General features: G+C 36.4%; 1 protein-coding gene across 5 annotated transcripts in view; it reads left to right on the top strand.

The window, feature by feature from the left end:
* Positions 1–22865, top strand: part of nolo (no long nerve cord) — a 382845-nt gene that overhangs the window by 216670 nt on the left and 143310 nt on the right. For all 5 annotated transcript variants that reach the window (XM_069499947.1, XM_069499946.1, XM_069499945.1 and 2 more), the window contains exon 3: positions 10898–10988. In XM_069499947.1, the coding sequence (XP_069356048.1) occupies positions 10947–10988 (42 nt within the window). In that variant the 5' untranslated portion in view covers positions 10898–10946. The remainder of the gene's footprint in view (positions 1–10897; positions 10989–22865) is intronic.

Genomic DNA, 22865 nt, shown 5'->3' with positions numbered 1-22865 from the left:
TGACTGATCTATCAACGCACAGCTCAAACTACTGGACGGATCGGGTTGAAATTTGGCATGCTATAGCTATTATTATGTAAGCGTCCGCTGAGAAAGGATTTTTTAAAATTTCAATCTCTAAGAGTATAAAACAGGGGTTTGAAATTTGTGTAGTCCACGCGAACGAAGTCGCGAGCATAAGCTAGTAAGATAATAAATGTGAAAGTGTGCCTGTTTATCTGCTAGCTGTACACAATCCTTCCGTTTAAACGATTTTGACGTTTGGCACGTCATGTTTAGTAGGCGCCATAGAGTCATAGAGCCACATAGTAAGGATAGTATAATAATATTATGTACTAGCTTATGCTCGCGACTTCGTCCGCGTGGACTACACAAATTTCAAACCCCTATTTCACCCCCTTAGGGGTTGAATTTTCAAAAATCCTTTCTTAGCGGATGCCTACGTCATAATAGCTATCTGCATGCCAAATTTCAGCCCGATCCGTCCAGTAGTTTAAGCTGTGCGTTGATAGATCAGTCAGTCAGTCAGTCAGTCATTCAGTCAGTCAGTCAGTCAGTCAGTCACCTTTTCCTTTTATATATTTAGATGTGTTAAGAGCTGGCTTAGATAGCGACGCTATGTAGGTTACTTTTTCCCCGGAAAATTGAAATCATTTCCGTTTTAGAAACATTATGTTTAACTTTCAGAAAGTGTGTAGCCCTACATTTTCACCTCGTTGCTTTGGTGTTCGTGCTAATATCTAAAGTATATCTATACTATATAAATTATACAGTCACTATCGTATAGAGGTCGGTAAATTGACATTGACAGAGTGGAGGACATGAGGGTTTTGGAGAGTTCGGAGATGGAAGGAAGCTGCATCTGATTTGCTCTGATGGCTAAGTTTGCTTGACCAAGCCAAGGCCCACCCAGGGTATAGTGCTTTGTTGATAATGATGAAAAGCTTTTGGTTCGGAACGATCTGTCTAGTACGTAGAGGTTAGCAATTAACTCTAAAATGTTATTAGCGTCGTACATAAAATCGCACTTTGATATCGGCCCCTAGTCATACGAGGGGAGATAATAATATTTTAGCTTCAATATGTGTTATATGAGAGTATGATAGTTTATTGTGGCAAATGGAGAGATAAAAATAAATTCTCATCGATATTAATCTAGAAACATGGTTTTGGTTTTAATATCATATCTCCATTTTGTATATTTCTATTTATATGAAAAACCATATAATGCCCGCGACTTCGTGGATTACACTTTCAAAACCCCAATTTTATCTCCTTAGGGGTTGAATTTTCAAAAATCCTTTCGTAGCGGATGTCTACGTCATAATAGCTATCTGCATGCCAGACAGCCCTATCCATCCAGTAGTTTGAGCTGTGCGTTGATAGATCAGTCAGTCATCTTTTCCTTTTATAAGTCACTCCTTCACGCCACAATAACTGAACCAACAGACAGACATATACACTTTCGCATTTAAATAATATTAGTATTGATATAATGGATGTAGGTAGGATGCTACGGTAGATACATAATATTATAGAAAAGCTTTCCTTTTGAGCTGATTTTCTTTTTGAGGTACGGAACCCTACAAAAATGCCATTTGTTTCCTGTAGGCCACGCGGGCGAAGCCGCGGGCAGAAGCTAGTTTTTAAATATAAATGGTATTTCTAAGGCAAAAATTACTAAAAAAAATAACAAATACGTGTCCAATGGAGAACCTATAATCTTTTTTGGAAGTCGATAAAAAAGCTCGTTGGAAAAGTTGGTCCATTCTGCCTCGACCAAGTTTCGCAATCCAGCCTCGTAGAGAAAGGGTCGGTTCGGAGTTCGGACGCTTCAACAATTGAGTTTTTACGCAAATTTCAGTTCGGACAGAACGGTTCAGTTTTGTAGGATAGCATTGAAAGTCCCTAGAATATTTTCTAGAATTCGATTTCATGATTATATTTCAAAGCGGTTGCTGTATAGCGATGGGACCCGTATGTGCGGATGTTGACTGACTTGGACCGTTTGTTATCATCATCATCATCAGTATCAACCGAAGACGTCCACTGGACATAGGTCTCTTGTCTTCCACATGCTTGGTCTTGCGAGAGACCCGCGACATACCTTTCCGGTGCGAGGTTGCCATTCTAGCAGATTGGGACCTAAATGTCTATCTGTTTTTCAAACTAGGTATGTGTCCTGCCAGTGCAGCTTTGCAGCCCGTTGAACTATGTCGGTTACTCCAACATTAAGCACCTTTGAAAACATTAGAACTCGCAGCTAAGCAGACATTTTCCTCACGACGTTTTCCATCACCATTAAAGCAAGTGATATTTGATTTCTTAGAACGCACATAGCTCCGAAAAGTTAGAGATGCGTGCCCGAGCTCGGAACTCCTGACCTCCCGAAGAGGAGGCGGTTGACTTAACCACCAGGCTATCACAGCTTCGAACCACTAGTATGAAGTCTAAACTCCAAGTAGTTTCACCATCATAGCGTGATAACGTTGCGTGACCATGTATACCAAACAACAAAGCATTTCTTTTTTTAACCGACTTCAAAAAAAGGAGGAGGTTCTCAATTCGTCGGAATCTTTTTTTTTTTTTTTTTTTTTTTTTTTTTTATTTTTTATGTATGTTCCCCGATTACTCGAAAACGCCTGGACCGATTTTGAAAATTCTTTTTTTGTTTGAAAGGGTATACTTCAAAGTTGGTCCCATTTCAATTTGGTGAAGATCTGATGAACATCTTCGAAGATAGATACTGGAACTCCTCAACGAATAAGAGTAAATTGCTCGCGATCAGTGTAATAGCTTAGTAAACAGTAGATTTTTAACCAGTCATAGCATAATTCCATGGGGCCACTAAAAATTGTGAAATAAAATTTTTTTACAAAAAAAATAAAAACCGACTTCGTTACACAAACACTAAAAATTGAAAAATAATTTAATTTATTACCGAATATATTATGTATACAAGAGTTAATATAGTTCCATAATAATATTTTTTGGGGTCGGTGCCAATGAGGTGCCATTGTGGAGTCCCATAAAATATGAAGTCTAGACGATTCGCGCAGCTAAAGCTAATTGGCACCGGCACCAAAAAGTATTATTATGGAACTATATTAACTCTTGTATACATAATATATTCGGTAATAAATTAAATTATTTTTCAATTTTTAGTGTTTGTGTAACGAAGTCGGTTTTTATTTTTTTTGTAAAAAATTTTTATTACTTTCAAACTAAATCGGGAGAAACTTACTCGATACCCTTTGCTATTGTATAATTCTATTCTAATCCATAGTTAGAAGGTTAGGGTTTGAATAATTTATATTTAACTAGCTTATGCTCGCGACTTTGTCCGCGTGGACTACACAATTTTAAAACCCCTATTTCACCCCCTTAGGGGATGAATTTTCAAAAATCCTTTCTTAGCGGATGCCTGCGTCATAATAGCTATCTGCATGCAAAATTTCAGCCCGATCCGTCCAGTAGTTTGAGCTGTGCGTTGATAGATCAGTCAGTCAGTCAGTCAGTCAGTCAGTCAGTCACCTTTTCCTTTTATATATTTAGACTAGATGATGCCCGCGGCTTCGCCCGTGTGGATTAAGGTTTTTAAAATCCCATGGGAACTCTTCCATTTTCCGGGATTAAAAAGTAGCCTATGTCCTTCCCCGGGTAGTAAGCTATCTCTATACCAAGTTTCGTCAAAATCGGTTAAAGGGATGAGTCGTGAAAAGCTAGCAAACAGACAGACAGACAGACACACTTTCGCATTTATAATATTAGTATGGATACGAGTATGTAACCAGTATGCCCTTATTTATTGTTAGAAGCTTTTGTTTGACTTCGTTTTGATGCTACAACTTAAACATGAATATTTGCTATTCAATTTAGGCAGGCGCAATAATAAACAAAAATAAGGACGCTTAAATTCCGGTAGAAAAAGTTGCAATATTTTTCGTTATTTATTATTTGTTACTAGCTAATGCTTGCGACTTCGTCTGCTTGATTTGAAGATTCTTAAAAGTCTTGTAGGTTGCTAGATTAAATTGTGTTCAAGCTATCTCTGAACTGTATTTCGTTAAGGTACCTAACTGTTCGGTTAAATGTATGTAGATAGACAGACAGACAGACACACTTTCACATTTATAATATTAGTATGTATTTAAGGAGAACAAGTACTTATAGAAACTTAAATAGAAGTTGGCGTGGTTTAATTTCAAACACCTCTACATTTCGAAATTATCGGGAAGGTTAGAACTGCATTTAAACCGTAGGTACTTACTAAACTTTGCGGTAATGAACATTTTAGCTCTAAATTACATTGTGCAATACAGCTTACGGTTAAAATATTTGTCATCATCATCATCACAACTGATGGACGTCCATTGCTGGGCATAGGTCTCTTGTAGGGACTTCCACACGCCACGGTCTTGCGCCGCCTGAATCTACCGGCTCCCTGCGACTCGTCTGATGTCGTCCGTCCACCTAGTGGAGGGTCTTCCAACGCTGCGTTTTTCGGTGCGAGGTCGCCATTCCAGCACCTTGAGACACCTACGTCTATCGGTTTTACGAACTGTGCGCCCTACCCATTGCCACTTCAGCTTCGCAACCCGTTGAGCTATGTCGGTTACTCTAGTTCTCCTACGGATCTCCTTTTTTCTGATTTGATCACGTAGAGAAACTCCAAGCATAGCTCTCCCCATCGCCCGCTGAGTGACTCTGAGCTTTCTTATTTAAATACGATTATATAACGATTATATGATAAATTCTCTGGCGTTGTGGTGAGGGTCATGTTGAAGCCCTATGAGTGAAAGGTCTTGAGTTCTAAGGAGAACTCTTGTTTACTACGGATCACTAAAAATGAAACAACACACATTCGTACTTATGTATCATGAAAAAGAAGTACCTACTCGCGCATTGAGTGTTCCGTACTACAATCGTAACTGTTTCATCGACATTTTGCGCGATAAATCAAAAACTATTATGCTTAAAAATAAATAAAAATCTGTTTTAGAATGTACAAGTACTTAAAGCCTTTTCATATGATACCCCATTTTGTATAGTAATCTTACTTTGAAAATAGCAATGGGTATTTGTTCATGACCACATTTTAATTTTTTTTGTGATAATAATATGTAACCACAAATTCACGGTATTTAGATTTCCCCCCTCATGTCTGCTAAAGGCCTACATTCCTGCCAAACTTCATGATTCTAGGTCAACGGGAAGTACCCTATAGGTTTCTTGACAGACAGACAGACAAGAAAGTGATCCTGTAAGGGTTCAGTTTTTCCTTTTGAGGTACGGAACCCTAAAAACGAAATAACCCACATTCGTGCTTATGTAACCACCGTGCATTCCACGGCCGCTTTGCGTGCCGGAACAAAATCACAAAATCGCGCGTGTCCCCAGCGCCGATATTGAACGCAAATAACTCTTTGTTCATACAATATTCGTTTTGTGTTGCCTGTGTCGTGCATAACTATCCTAAATTTTACCGAATATGCGAGAAAAATGTATTTACTTTCATCTTTTACCGAATATTGCTAGGTAGGTAGGTACTGTGTAGCGAAAAAGCCTAGTGTACAGGAATCTACTTAAACTTTCTTCAATTGGTTCAAAGTCCGAATATTGACATAAAAATAATTTAAATTAGTTTGTAGGTACCAAAAACATTTATAACAAAGAGTAAAAGTGGACTAGCAAGCACTTATCTCTATAAATATATGTTTTTTAAGAAAAAAGAACAATAGACAGAATACACGGTCGAAAGTAACATTGACCTTTAGAATGACATTACGGCTTTGTAGAGCGTTGTCTCTGTCACTCATACCTATATGACGTTTTGTCGGTCTCAACAACAGGGACAATGCTCTTTAAATCTGCTATCATCTTTTGAAGGTCGATGTAATTTGTAGTTTGTGAACCAGAAATTGAATATTAGTCGAAAATTCGATATTGGTAATATATTTTTTAGTAAACTTTTTTGCCCAAACATCCGTTTTATCGTGTACCATAATATTTTTAATGTAAATCCCGACCCCTTTATGCGAAATATTTATTCCAAAACCTAATATTTATAAAGCGCAATCTATCACGAAACTTCTGGCAATATTTCACCGGGAAGCAAATACCCGAATTCTGTACGTTACATTGTCGCGTATAACTTTTTTATTACACAAACGGGTAAACAGCGCATCGTTTTTCATACTGGTATTTAGGAGATTATGTCTCCCCTGTTCTTATCAATTTGAAGAGTTCAGTTATCAGAAATCTATACAGCACAGCTGTAATCGTTGAGAGTTCTGCACTCGAAATTGTAGACGAGTATATTATATACCTAGACCCGTGATGACATAATGGATCTGAGACATGGTCACACAGTCACGGGCGATGGAGAGAGCTATGTGCGGAGTTTCTCTACGTGATCAAATCAGAAATGAGGAGATCCGTACGAGAACTAGAGTAACCGATGTAGCTCAACGGGTTGCGAAGCTGAAGTATTGGAAGACCCCACTAGGTGGACGGACGACATCAGACGAGTTGCAGGGAGCCGCTGGATTCAGGCGGCGCAATACCGTGGCGTGTGGAAGTCCCTACAAGATACCTTTGTCCAGCAGTGGACGTCTATCGGTTGATGATGATGATGATACAGCACAAAATACAATCAATTGGAATTTCTGGTTGAAAAAAAATTATAAGAGTTGAGAGTGACAATGTCCATATTGGAACAGGCGTTTCCATTCGCCTGCTCAAATATAATTGCAAATATCAACGGACAGTTTTGCTTGCTAAAAATATCAGGAACTTCAATAAATTTAAACTAATCCTGAAAAAATTAAATTCAAATAGATTTTCAAACTTCTGTATACCCAAAACATTTATCATTACCCATATTATAAATGCGAAAGTTTACTTGTTTGTTGGTTTGTCCTTTGTAGTGAAAGACATGGAGATAGAATATGTTACTTTTTATCCCAGCAATAAAAAGCGCTCGACAGAACTCGTGGACTTCAAGATACATTTCCTTTTTGAGCAGACCTCATAGAAAATTTTCACCAGAGCAGTTTTATTACAAGGTCAAACTTGAAACTCCGGGATGCAAAACTAGAGTTTTGCTCTAAGTAGATAAATAAAACAGGAGAATTTCTCCGGTGGAAAGCAAAGGCTTGTATTTTACAATCTCTCATTGCGCTGACGAAGCCGTCGAGGAGTTTATTGGCTAGTTTTATTTAGGAAACGTTTTTCTCTTTTTAAAGCACTGCAACAAACATTGTATAACACGGACTATTTGTTTATTACCGTCTGTAGAAAGAAAGAGGTTGTCAGCATGTTGCGTTTTAGTTTTAGTTTATAGCTTAAAACTTCTGCCCAAAACCAATCAGAAATGAAGGCTAGCAAAAACTAAAACACAATCCAATACCGATTACCATATATTTGTCTCATTTTGTAGTTTTAGTATTTTTCAAACCCGCAATGTATACTGCAATACTCGTGTCAATGCCCCCCTACGACGCGGCATTGACTCCAAAGGACCTACTTACGGAACGTTCGTTGAGCTCTAGCGTCAGTCAGATGTTTTATTTGCAATATATTGTGAAATTTTACAAAATATAGGAATTTCTTTTTCACGTTTTTTGTGGTATCATATCACTGATCATCAGTACTATCACCTGTCTTAGTTTTTGCTAGCGTTCTGGTTACACCCTGTATAGAAAATAGTTAAAGGCCAGTACCCGTAGTACAAGATTTTACGTCTCACCAAACGAAACCAAATTCGAGAGTCGAAATACGTGGCGTGTGGAAGTCCCTACAAGATACCTTTGTCCAGCAGTGGACGTCTATCGGTTGATGATGATGATGATGATAATACAGCACAAAATACAATCAATTGGAATTTCTGGTTGAAAAAAAATTATAATAAAAACAATGCATACCGAGTTGAGAGTGACAATGTCCATATTGGAACAGGCGTTTCCATTCGCCTGCTCAAATATAATTGCAAATATCAACGGACAGTTTTGCTTGCTAAAAATATCAGGAACTTCAATAAATTTAAACTAATCCTGAAAAAATTAAATTCAAATAGATTTTCAAACTTCTGTATACCCAAAACATTTATCATTACCCATATTATAAATGCGAAAGTTTACTTGTTTGTTGGTTTGTCCTTTGTAGTGAAAGACATGGAGATAGAATATGTTACTTTTTATCCCAGCAATAAAAAGCGCTCGACAGAACTCGTGGACTTCAAGATACATTTCCTTTTTGAGCAGACCTCATAGAAATTTTCACCAGAGCAGTTTTATTACAAGGTCAAACTTGAAACTCCGGGATGCAAAACTAGAGTTTTGCTCTAAGTAGATAAATAAAACAGGAGAATTTCTCCGGTGGAAAGCAAAGGCTTGTATTTTACAATCTCTCATTGCGCTGACGAAGCCGTCGAGGAGTTTATTGGCTAGTTTTATTTAGGAAACGTTTTTCTCTTTTAAAGCACTGCAACAAACATTGTATAACACGGACTATTTGTTTATTACCGTCTGTAGAAAGAAAGAGGTTGTCAGCATGTTGCGTTTTAGTTTTAGTTTATAGCTTAAAACTTCTGCCCAAAACCAATCAGAAATGAAGGCTAGCAAAAACTAAAACACAATCCAATACCGATTACCATATATTTGTCTCATTTTGTAGTTTTAGTATTTTTCAAACCCGCAATGTATACTGCAATACTCGTGTCAATGCCCCCCTACGACGCGGCATTGACTCCAAAGGACCTACTTACGGAACGTTCGTTGAGCTCTAGCGTCAGTCAGATGTTTTATTTGCAATATATTGTGAAATTTTACAAAATATAGGAATTTCTTTTTCACGTTTTTTGTGGTATCATATCACTGATCATCAGTACTATCACCTGTCTTAGTTTTTGCTAGCGTTCTGGTTACACCCTGTATAGAAAATAGTTAAAGGCCAGTACCCGTAGTACAAGATTTTACGTCTCACCAAACGAAACCAAATTCGAGAGTCGAAATACTTCCGCGTTACAGTAAAATGGACCTAAACAGCCTTGAATTGAAGTCAAATATTCAATGCCACTGATTTTAATTTCGCAATGTTTCCGCTTGGAGCGCTGGCTGTAGAAGTGTAAACAAACTTGAGCTTTAAAACAAGGTATTTAAGATCCAGTTTACAGTAACGCGGAAGTATTTCGACTCTCGAATTTGGTTTGGTTTGGTGAGACGTAAAATCTTGTACTACGGGTACTGTTATTGAAAAGTTTAACGTATCGTACAAAGTGTTAAATGCAATGGGCCGTGCAATGTGACACTCAGCGGAGTGGATTAATACATTCGTTTTCATTTAAGCGGATATTATTTATTTCATTTTAAAATTTCAACATCTTTCTCTATTTGTGAATAAGGCGACTATATTATATTGTAGCATATTCATATTGATACTAATATAACACTTATGGAAGTGTGTCAGTCTGTCTGTGAGCTAGCTTTTCAAAGCTTATCCGTTTAACCGATTTTGATAAAATTTGCTACAGGAATAGCTTGCATCGCGGGAAAGGACATAGACTACATTTGATCCCGAAAAATCAAAAAGTTCCCACGGGATTTTTAAAAACTATCTATTTGCATTCATTACACAAATTAAACACTTAATTTAAATAACTTGTGTTGACATTTTTGTTTCAAAATTGGATAATGTCTTCAATTATCTCTTTTTTTTTACTTATCGATTAGGTACTAGCTTATACTCGCGACTTCGTCCGCGTGGACTACACAAATTTCAAACCCCTATTTCACTCCCTTAGAGGTTGAATTTTCAAAACTCCTTTCTTAGCGGACGCCTACGTCATAATATCTATCTGCATGCCAAATTTCAGCCCGATCCGTCCAGTAGTTTGAGCTGTGTGTGATCAGTCAGTCAGTCAATCCTTTTATATATTTAGAAGAAGAAGAAGAAGATTCCTAATAATATTATAAATCCGAAAGTGTGGCTGTGTGATTGTCTATCAAACGGCATTTTATATATGTACTTCCGTCTCTTAACTTTATTGGTACCAAAAGCCAAAAAATATAAAATGCGGCATGTTTCACAACGCACTATCAAAAAGTGAACCAATTTGTATAGTTTTTTATGCTTTAGATTTTGTTTCTAGGCTTTCCGAAAATAAACACTGCAGTGGCACGATACCGTTCACGTGTCACGCGTGATATATGCTTGTTTTGGACATTTTTACGTTTACCCGTTGGCTGGTGCGTAGATGCGTTACTTTTTCTTTCATCATCATCATGATCATTATCAACCGAGAGACGTCTACTACTATATATTGAAATTCCTGATATTTTTAGCAAGCAAAACTGTCCGTTGATATTTGCTATTAAATTTGAGCAGGCGAATGGAAACGATTATTCCAATATGGACATTGTCACTCTGTATGCATTATTATTATATTTTTCAACCAGAAATTCCAATGTATTTTGTGCTGTATCATCATCATCATCATCAACCGATAGACGTCCACTGCTGGACATAGGTCTCTTGTAGGGACTTCCACACGCCACGGTCTTGCGCCGCCCGAATCCTGCGGCTCCGTGCGACTCGTCTGATGTCGTCCGTCCACCTAGTGGGGGGCTTCCAACACTACGTCTCCCGGTGCGAGGTCGCCATTCCAGCACCTTGGGACCCCAACGTCTATCGGTTTTACGAACTATGTGCCCTGCCTATTGCCACTTCAGCTTCGCAACCCGTTGAGCTATGTAAGAAAAAAAATCTCTGAAACGTTCTGAAAGAATCACTTATACCTAATAGCGTTGCTAAAATGGGACAACGTCTAAACAAAATGAATGTTTTTGTTTAAAATAACGTCCAAATTATTCTAATTATAACTTGTCTTTTGTTTCAGGCTAAAATGACATGATATAATATGAGTTTTGACAACACCCCCTGACGAGATGGAGCGGGCCTACGTCCTACTTCTAGTGCTTCTAGCGGCGGTAAGTGCCTTATTAACGCTATAGAACTCTGTTAAGATGTATCTTAATTACATTCACCACAGGAGTGCCTGAACTGTGATAGCTTTTGAAAATTTAATCTGCCAAGTGTCATCTACCAAGATGAAAGTATACTTATGTAATTTAAATTTAGTTTTTAAACTTTTTGATAGGCTTCTGTAAACTTTTTCGAAAGTCAACATACAAACTTGTAAGATAAAAAAATACAAGTTAAAATGATTATAAAATAACAATTATGTAAGCAAAAAAACCAGCCAAGTGCGAGTCAGACTCGCTCACCGAGGGTTCCATACTGCAGTCGTATTTTTTCGACATTTTGCACGATAAATCAAAAACTATTATGCATAAAAATCTGTTTTAGAATGTACAAGTAAAGCCCTTTCGTATGATACCCCAGTTGGTATAGTAATCTCACTTTGAAAGTAGAAAATAACAATGTTTGTTCATGAACACATTTTAATTTTTGTCTTGTAATCTAACTAAAAGTTCACAGTTTTTAAATTTTTACCCTCATGTTTGCTATAAGACCTACCTTCCTGCCAAATTTCATGATTCTAGCTCAATGGGAAGGACTCTATAGGTTTCTTGACAGACAGACAGACAGTTTATGTTTTCGTTTAAAGTATATTTTCATATTTAAAACAAACAACATTTTAAATAAGTACACATAATTTCCATTTACCCATACCAGTTTCAATTCTTCAGACCTTTTCATAACCTTTACCTCAAAACACTTCTGTATTCTGAGCTCTTTAATATAAGAAAATTATAATAATTAAAATAACACGACTAAGTAAATAAAATACATGAGCAACGTCAAGGCATTTAATATCAAAGTGGAAAGTTTTTGAACTAGATACGAGTTAAGATCATTGAAACACACCTTCAGTAGAGTACAGCAATTAATGCGGTAGGTACAGTAAGCAGCTAAAGTTTGTTTAAAACTACTATGTATGTTCCCTGTATTAATTAGTCTGATTAATGTAATCTGGTAGCATGTTAAGCAAGAATCAATTATATCCACTATGTATTAACCATTATCATCAAATGCTATTTCCAAATTAATTGGCTCCTAGAGACGAGATTAGAAGTTAGCTATATTATACAGGGTGTAACCAGAACTCTAGCAAAAACGAAGTCAGGTTGTATTACATACCTACCTACTGATAATTACTGATAATACGACACCACAAAAAACGATTAAAAAATCCTATATTTTGTAAAAGTTTACGATATCTAAATGTATAAAAGGAAAAGGTGAGTGAGTGACTGACTGACTTTAGAGCCTCAATAGCTCAACCGGTATAGGAGTGGACTGAAAACCGAAAGGTCGACGGTTCAAACCCCGCCCGTTGCACTATTTGTCGTACCTACTCCTAGCACAAGCCTGACGCTTAATTGGAGAGGAAAGGGGAATATTAGTCATTTAACATGGCTAATATTCTTTAAAAAAAAAAAAAAAACTACTAGACGGGTTGGGCTGAAGTTTGGCATGCAGATAGCTATTAAGACGTAAGCATAAGCTAGTTGAATCTAAAATACTTATGCTTGTGAAGTAAATATTGGTGGCAGTAGGCAATAAAATTAACCAATAAAAAAAATCGCTAATAGTTTGAAATACTAACTTTAATGGAAAGCTGTACGTAGGTAACTTAGTGCTAAAGTTCTCCTTTTACATCCATTAAATGCCCTGCCCTAAAGAGATAATATAACAGCCATTATAATTATTATGCAGAATATTTCTTAGACTTTCTCATAATTATTATGCCAGTTAAAACTACAATTTTCCTGTATAAATATTAAATACTTTAATAATGCGCCTACAATTTTTCAATAGACAACATCTATTGAAAGAGGTTGCTATTCATTTTCAGCAGGCGATTTCAAAATGGTTTTGACCATTGATGTTGGAATCCCCCTCTACTATTCTAGGGTTTTGACAAACAAAACTACTAATTTAAATAACAAAATTGGGGTGAAATCTTGGTGAAATTATCAAAATTTGGCTTGAGTGGCTTTTAACGTCAAGCTTGACAAATTCCAGACCTTCATTAGTAAGCGGGATCTCTGACAATGTTCTGTTAGACTTCGAAAGGCAATCCATTCTCTATCAAAACCTTTGCGCAATGGTGCTTGATATTAATTAATGGAGCTCTATAATTTGAATGGTGTGGTTTTTGATTCAGTTATATTGGCTCTACGGAACAAATATTTTTATGTTTGACTGTGCTTCAAAATCAATTAAGTTTTCAGTCAAAGTAAATAATTTTGCTTTTCTAATAATTTATGCGGTGAAAGCCTATAGTTAATAGTGATAGCCTCGCGAGTTAGAAGTCAGAACACCTCATCAGAGGTTCAATTTTTTTTTAAATAAAAATGGTGAGCAAGCGGACCGCCGCCCATGAACATTTGTACCAGAAAAACCACCAGTGCGTTTGCCGGCCTTTCAGGACAGGAATTTCAGGCACGCACATCTAACTTTTCGGAGTTTTGTGCGTTTTAAAGCAATTAAAATTACTTATCACTTGCACGGTGAAGGAAAACATCGTGAGAAAACCTGTACGGTTGTGAGTTCTCCATACTTTTGCCAATGGTGTATAAAGTTACTAATCTGTACTTGAAGGACTATCGCCTAAATCCTTCTCATTCTAAGAAGAGACCGGTGCTTTTTAATGGTTTGGCGATAAGTTGAAATTATGATGGTAGTAATGTATTGTTAGTGGTAAAAATTAATGAGCATAAACCAAGAGAGACAACGGGAGTAGATTTCCTACTCCTAAAATAAGGCTACAACCTCTTAGAGCTACCGTTATTTTAAGTTATCTTAAATAAACTATTTTTTATTTTTTAAGTGTGAAGCGGCATAGAGTGGTACACAATCTGCATGTTCATAGCTTATCTCAATATTTTTCTCCAGATCTATTTGATAATAATATGAGGTAGTTTGGAACATAAAGCTGTGTTATTCACTATGCGCTTTACTGGTAGAAGGCAGCCTTCACATCAAGCATACCGATATACATTTATTATAAAAACTATTACCTAAAATGTATTACTATTTTAGTTCTATTAAAGGTTTTTGAACGAAAGAACTCCCACATGCATCACATTGTTTACCAATCTTTATAACGTTTCCGTTCCACATACATGCCCGAATATTCGCCCCCTAGTTCCCGAACATACGGAAGGTTCGAATTACTTCCTTTTTGATTGCGCAAGGAAAAAGATCAAAGAGTTTTCACGGAAAAATGAAAATCCAATGCTAAGTCGATTTAACGGTCTGATTGCAGCCAAGTAAATAATATTTTTGCTCAGTGCATATTAGTGCTGTCCCTTTTACTGAATATTAACTTATTGACGTTTTATTTTATACTATTTGATCCAGCCTGGCTTTGCACGGGCTTTCCTATTTAATAGACTTTAATATGAATTGATAATAATAATATGAGCTATCCCCGTGAAAATGAAGTGCGAATGGTCTTAATAATAATGAAAATTAATTGAATTGCTAGAGCAATTGCAATTGCAAAGCAAAATAAGCATCTTAAGTAGACTTAAGATGCTTATTTTCTCACTTTACCCACTTTATACTTGTAAATACTTTAGATAATGTGTACTTTACATAATCTTAGTTTCTAGACATGAAGTCGGTCAGCTAGTCACCAAATAAATTGCATCGAATGCCTGGTCCCATCACTATCAATATCGATATATCATTATGTATAGTACAAAATTCACGATTCTATAAAAGTTGAATCGGGAATTTGATGTTTATACATTATATCCTTTGAAACTACTTGATCCTGACAAAAATATTAAGGTTGAAACACTAGTCTCTAGAGAGAGAGAGAGATCTTGACGACCTCCCTGGCGCAGTGGTAAGCGCTGTGGTCTTATTAGTGGGAGGTCCCGGTTTCGATTCCTGGCAGGGGTTTGGAATTTTATAATTTCTAAATTTCTGGTTTGGTCTGGTGGAAGGCCTCGGCCGTGGCTAGTTACCACCCTACCGGCAAAGCCGTGCCGCCAAGCAATTTAGCGTTCCGGTACGATGTCGTGTAGTAACCAAAGGTGTATGGGTTTAATAAAAACTGCCATACTCCTTTCAGGTTAGCCCGCTATCACCTTAGACTTCATCGTCGCTTACCATCAGGTGAGATTGCAGTCAAGGGCTAACTTGTATCTGAATTAAAGAAAAAAAAAAAAGAAGATAATATCCGCACTAAACATTCATAATATTGCGTAAGATTTTAAGAAAAATATTTAAATGGAGGGCGATTTTTTATTCGTTTCGGAGTGTGTTATATAATGACTCTAAAAATCAATCAGGATTACAGTTTTTTTTCCAACCTACGTTTAAGTTTAGCTGTTTTGAAATAGTAAATACTAAATATAAGAAAATTCGAGTCATGGTATTTAAAATTACATAATTACTATATGGACGTAAAACAATAATATTACTGTCGAGATTTCCGAACTTAATCTAAGCCAAGCCCTCACCAAGTGAGGGTCTAGTCAAAGACTCCTTAAGCCACAGCCAAACATGCTTTGACGTGGAAGGAAGACTTATTAGTTAAGTTCGTACGTACATATTACGATCACATTGTTTAGTTTTAGTATACCGTTATATTATTTGAATTTATAGTATGCATATTCTAACACATTTATGTAACAACCATCTGATTAAACATATATGATTTAAAAATAGTAACAGTGAATTTTAAAAGAATTCTTACACAAAGGCGCAAATATTTTTGTAAAAGAAATCATAGCACCATGTTAAAAAATATTATGTATGGGCTGAGAACTTGTTATTTTTTTAAATCATTAATATCATAATATATTAAGGTTTTACAAAATAAATAACTTTAAATATACATATTTTGTAAGAACTAAAAAAATATTTTAATTCAATATCTTAAATACAAACCAACTTCAAGACAGTAGAACAAGTGATGTATTATTACAAATGATGTAAGCTCTTGACTAACAATTGCAGATTTCTCAACGATTAGGAACGAATGCTTCGAAGAAAAATACACTTATCTCTTGATTCTATTTCTCAAACTTGCGCTGAATGCTTTGGCAGTCTGCCTGAGATTCAAACTTCAAAAATTGCTCAAATTGTGACTGCAAGTCTATAACGAGTTGAAAAATTACTTTCATAGTTCAGATTTGATTCAGAAAACAATGAGTAGTAGGTAGTAATATAGGTACTTATTACTTAAATATTATTATATTGCTATATTTTTGTTTTGCTTCGTATATATTATGTTATTTCTGTAATAATTTTGTCGTGTGCAGTAAAAGTATATTCATCCATTCAATCATTAGAAAGTTTCGGTGACTGACTGACTGATTTACTGACTGATCTATCAACGCACAGCTCAAACTACTGGACGGATTGTGCTGAGGCATGCGGATAGCTATTATGATGTAGGCATCCGCTAAGAAAGGATTTTTGAAAATTCAACCCCTAAAGGGGTGAAATAGGGGTTTGAAATTTGTGTAGTCCACGCCGACGAAGTCGCGAGTATAAGCTATTTGCAAAATAAAATAGCAAAATTGTATGAAACATGTAGCGTACCTATTGCTATAATAAAATTACAGGCGTTATAATAAAACACTAGCTGATGCCCGCGACTTCGTCCGCGTGGATTTAAGTTTTTAAAAAATCCCGTGGGAACTCTTTAATTTTCCGGGATAAAAAGCCTATGTCCTTCCCCGAGATGTAAGTTAACACTGTACGAAATTTCATCAAAATCGGTTGAACGGTTGGACCGTGAAAAGCTAGCAGACAGACAGACACACTTTCGCATTTATATTATTAGTATGGATTTTAACAGTCATCATCATCATGATGATCAACCCATCGCCGGTTCACTACAGACTCACAAAGCACGGGTCTCCTCTCAGACTGAGAAGGGTTTTTGCCATAGTCTACCACGCTGGCCATGTGCGGATGTGTGGATTCACACACCTTTGAGAACATTATGGAGAACTGTCAGGCATGCAGGTTTCCTCACGATGTTTTCCTTCACCGGTAAAGCAAGTGATATTTAATTAATTAAAACGCACATAACTCCGAGAAGTTAGAGGTGCGTGCCCGGGATCGAACCCCCGACCTCCGATTAGAAGGCGGACGTCCTAACCACTAGGCTATCACAACTTAACAGTATTACGATAGAAATATTAATAATCCAGGTTGTCAAATGTATATTTTAATATATTTTGAGAACTAATAATCAAAACATTTTATAATTAATATTTAGCCAACAAACTAATTTTGCAGTCCACGAGTCGCCCAGGTTGAAAAACTGCAAGCTCAAAACACGGTATGGTGTTAATTAAAACTTTTCCACACTTCAATATCGTGTATTTACAAGTGTGAACTGAAAATTAAAGCGAATTTCATGACACGAAAACAAGGTCTGAAAATTTTACTTAAATTCTCTATCCATTTTAGCGTTTAAACTACCGTGAGTGATTTCCATTATAAATACTATCTGTCCCGGCTTACTCACGTGTGTAGTCGACGTTAGCCCGACTAGTTTCGAACCCATCCGGGGTCCTTTTTCAAGGGAGTCCGTCCGCGCACGCGCCGCGGTTTTTTGAGTCAAAACCGCGGCGCGTGCGCGGACGGACTCCCTTGAAAAAGGACCCCGGATGGGTTCGAAACTAGTCGGGCTAACGTCGACTACACACGTGAGTAAGCCGGGACAGATAGTATTCTCTATCCATGTAATTTTTTCGCATTGGATGTAGAGCATTTTTTTTTACAATTAGTAAAGTGCTTGAAGACCAAAGTCTTCGAACAGTGCGTGTTGCCAGTGATGAAATAAGATGGATCCGAGAAATAGTCGCTAACTATGAGCCTCATAAGAAAGCTCAGAGTCACTCAGCGGGCGATGGAGAGAGCTATGCTTGGAGTTTCATTACGTGATCAAATCAGAAATGAGGAGATCCGTAGGAGAACTAGAGTAACCGACATAGCTCAATGGGTTGCGAAGCTGAAGTGGCAATGGGCAGGGCACATAGTTTGTAAAACTGAGAGACGTTGGGGTCCCAAGGTGCTGGAATGGCGACCTCGCATCGGAAGACGCAGCGTTGGAAGACCCCCCACTATAGGTGGACGGACAACATCAGACGAGTCGCAGGGAGCCGCTGGATCCAGGTGGCGCAAGACCGTGGCGTGTGGAAATCCCTACAAGAGACCTATGTCCAGCAGTAGACGTCTATTGGTTGATGATGATGATGACGAAAATGATTTTTATGCGATCAAATTAATCCTAAAATAAAAGAATTTATTTATTTTATCAGTGCTTGCTAAAAATAAAAGGATTTTTTAACAGTCAGCTCAATGTTATTAGATCGGAAACTACTTATTGGCTTTTGTTATAAACTGTTATCGAGAAAAGTTATCAAGAAAAGCAATGAAACCGTGTACTTGAAGATATTAGTAGAGGTATTTTTTTGCAGAAAATATTGTATCCAAGTTAAAGAAAGTGTCTCTATATTGGTACTTAAATATACCTTAATATTTTATTGCGGTAAGTATATAAAAATAAGCTTCCATAACCACACCGATCCTCATACGGTCCCCACATTATATAATTTTCACCACACCCCAAATCGTATCTGACCTAAAGGCAATAACACTTAACGTTATGTTCCGAGTAGATTGCTCCATCGATATAATATTTACCGCGGCCCAGTTATTTATAGCGAGCAAAGGATATTGCTATGTCCAGGGAATCGCCTACTAGCTCATCATATTATGGGCGTTGTAAACGACTTTGGAAGGGCTTATGAAATATTCATAAGAATTACCTATGATCAGAAATATATATATGTTTTTACGGGCGTGACGTTGTGGTAGGTGAGTATCAGTACCCTTATTATAAATGCGAAAGTGTGTTTATTTGTTGATTTGTCCTTCAATCACGTCGCAACGGTGCAACGGATTGACGTGATTTTTTGCATGGGTAAAGATAAAGACCTGGGGAGTGACATAGGCTACTTCTTATCCCGGTAAATCAAGTTCCCACGGGATTTATTAAAAAACCTAATTCCACGCGAACGAAGTTGCGGGCATCAGCTAGTAAAATAATATGTTAGTACTTAAATACTTATATCAAGACATTACTTAGTCAAAAAGTATGCAAGTGAAATCGAAGGCTAAAATTTAAAACATATAAAAGTATATTAATATACAAAGCGAATTTCAAAACAACAAGTGAAAATAAATAGGTACATTTTTATCTTCTACTTATTATTTGAAGCGAAAAATATAAAACGCTTTGCCTACCAATATTTCAATCAACTTTTTCTACGCTACAATGAATATCAATTTCTATTAATTTGTTGTCAGAAAGGTCTATTTAAATAAATGTATGAAATAAAATAGGTTGCCCGTTTTTAATTAAATTTCCAAACGCAACGATTTTATAATTACTTACTCAAAAGATTTACATAAAAATTCTTAAAATATAAAATGTACTGTAGTGCGCTTATAATACCTACTTAAATGATAGGCCGCCTTTGCATACAATTGTGTTAGTTTTTAGCTATTTTGTGTTTTTTCTTATTTTGTGTGCAAAAAGGACTTTCTATCTAATATTCTAGCTTTTAAATATAAAAAAGACAAATTACATAAAACTATGACTCATATTAGATGAAACTATGCAATATCTTACACTTCGTGGTACTAATCTACCACCAAACTAAAATACTACATTGCACAATTCTGCTTGCTTTATTACTGTATTTGTTTTGTTCACAGTGTCATCATTCGAGAACTTTCCCGTTTTAATTGTTTGTATACTCGAAATAGGCGAGTTCTTGTCGCGTTGTCACATGTTTTTGACGTTGATTTAGTGTCTTCTGCACAATGGCGACCGTCGAGCTATTGTGGTGCCCTCTGGTACAAGTTTATTCGCTTAGTTATAAAATGAGGGTATAGCAAGTAGTATTATTACACGCTGGATCAAGCTTTCACGTGCAAATAAAATGTTGAACTTGAAATAGCTTATATTTTTTTAAATTCAGATTCAAGTTAGCCCATGACTGCAATCTCACGTGGTAGTATTATTTTATTTAATCTGTTCGAATAAGTTACTCATAAAATTGTGTGAATTTGTTTGATAAATTATGTTAATTATAAATAATTATGGATGAGATGAATGCTGATTTTAATGTAGGTTTTATCCAATACCTGAAAAATATTTCAAAAATAATCACCATCATCTCAACTCATCGCCGAGCGACTACTGAGCACGTACTTTTTTTTTCATAAAAAGTCAGAGAGAATCTGGAATAATACTTACAGGATAAAAGTCGTACTTCACGTTGTTGAATTCCAATATTTAATCACTACTCTCAGCGAAGATTAGTCTGAAAGTTTTCTTCTTTTCACTTCCTGGATCAATTAATTCCAGCTCGTCTCAACTCCGTAACTCGACTGATCTGCAAAACTTTATGGAAACATTTGTAGATAGGTAGAGAAACTGTTGATAGGTCTTGTATAGACGTGGAAGTTTTCTTTAAGTTCTTTGTAAAATAGAGAAAGAAGGGTAACTGATCTAAAATAAAGTTTCAAGTTAAATAAAGATCGCAGGTTTAAATTCTACCCGGATGTAAGTTTTAAGTAGTGTCCTACTCTTAAACAGAAGCATACGAACATAAGCACAGATTTACGAATTATAAAACTGTGCTATAAATTTGGTAAAAGGAAAATCAACAGGTAGGTACTGATATTATAACTACTAAGGCGTGTTTGTTTGTTAGTTTGTCCTTCATTAACGCCGTAACGAAGCGACGAATCGACATAATACTTATTTTGCATAAAATAGTCAAAGTAATAAATAGGTGAAGACTGAAATATACTTTTTATCCTGGAAAATCAAGTCGTTTCAAAGCTAAGTAAAATCTTTAAATAATTTTATCTAAAAATAATCTTTAAAAATTAGGTTTCTGTATGTAATCATAGATCAAAAATCTTTCAAATATCGGTTAAAAATTAAAAACAAAATCCAACTTACAGCAATAGTATTTAGACCTATGCAATAGTAGGTACCTAAGCAATAAACATATTTTCTGACAATAAGCAACAAACCTTTGTACACTCAACCAATTCACATCCACAAAGTACCAACCACGTAACTGCAAAGGTAGTCCGAATACAGCAGAACAAAACGATTTTCAGAGAAATTCTGTTTGCATTACGAAATGCTGAGTTGGGGACATCTAGGAACTAACTGTTAGCTCCACTATTGTTTGACTCCACTTTGTACCCAACTACAGAAGCCTTACGGTTTTAACAGTTTCAAACCTAATCTATAATTACGACAAATCGATAAATGAGGTTTATTATTATGGCAGATATAATTGACGATTTAAAACTTTCAGTTACTACGTATTTTTATTAACCTTGCGCCTGTCATTTTAATAATACTTTAAAAAGGTAAACAATAATACGCAATGCTATTTTATTTTGACAGGCGCACGTAACATTGTACGTATAGTACGCAACAGGTCGACATGGCAATCGAGGAGGGAACGTCCCGCACACCCACACAGCCCCCGCGCTAACCTACGTGTTTACGTAAAACGTTGCAGTAGCGACAGTAACGCGACAGCAGTAATGAAATGAAATGAAATGAAATCATTTAATTTTGTTAAATGTGAGTAGTAAATGATCGTACATATTATATAGATGGTCCCTTTCACATTTTGCCATTTATGTATGGCGTGCAAAATATGTGGTTCTTACAATAAAAATAAATTTAAGAAAAGAACAAATAGAAATGACCACGACAGTAAAATTTTAAAAATGGTTACACTACTTCCTTAATTTTAATCTTATAGTTACACTAGCTTATGCTCGCGACTTCGTCCGCGTGGACTACACAAATTTCAAACCCTTATTTCACCCCCTTAGGGGTTGAATTTTCAAAAATCCTTTCTTAGCGGATGCCTACGTCATAATAGCTATCTGCATGCCAAATTTCAGCCCGATCTGTCCAGTAGTTTGAGCTGTGCGTTGATAGATCAGCCTTTTCCTTTTATATATTTAGATTACAGACATTACACACAGTAGCAATGCGACAGTTCATTTGCTGTCTCTCTTCTTCTTCTTCTTATTTTGCTTTGTGGCTATTGCTGTCTCTCTGTAGCCGCTGTCACGTGTGACGTTTGACAGCAACGATCGCGAGATTTACGGCTGTCGCAAGCCTGTCGCGAGATACGTCATCACCCCGCCGCGCGCCGCGCCGGTCTCCCCGCTTCATACCTGTCGCGGACTATACCTATTTATATTTTTTGATGACACGCCATCCATATTCATCGGTCATAACTCATAACGATAGATCATATTATTTATAATTTAGATATAGGGGTAAAGGGGTAAAAGGGTAACTCGAATCATAACACTGTGAGCGAATGAAAGCCTTCTTATGTTTCCGATATGAAAATTCCATTTCTTTATCATTAAGATTGATTATTATCTAAATCATTGTAACAAATAATTTGATAATAATATTCGATAATTTCCAAAATGAAGTAGAGGAAAAAAATAGTCTGTATGTTTTTTTTATTCAGATAGGTGCATGTAAGCCCTTTACTGCAATCTCACCTGGTGGTAAGTGATGATGCAATCTAATATGATGCGGGATAACCTGGAAGGAGTATGGCAGTTTTTATTAAACCCATACGCCTTTGGTTTCTACACGGCATCGTACCGGAACGCTAAATTGCTTGGCGGTAGGGCTTTGTCGGTAGGTAAAATGTATTGGCATGTATTGTAATTTGTATGTTTTACAAACAATTCATAATTTCATAAGCATAAGTTGGTTTCGTATTTGT

The sequence above is a fragment of the Maniola hyperantus genome, chromosome 7 (genome assembly GCF_902806685.2).
Source record: "Maniola hyperantus chromosome 7, iAphHyp1.2, whole genome shotgun sequence".
In the NCBI taxonomy this organism is placed as follows: domain Eukaryota; kingdom Metazoa; phylum Arthropoda; class Insecta; order Lepidoptera; family Nymphalidae; genus Maniola; species Maniola hyperantus.
The sequence above is the reverse complement of the archived record's forward strand: the minus strand, read 5'-3'. Positions and strand labels throughout refer to the sequence as shown.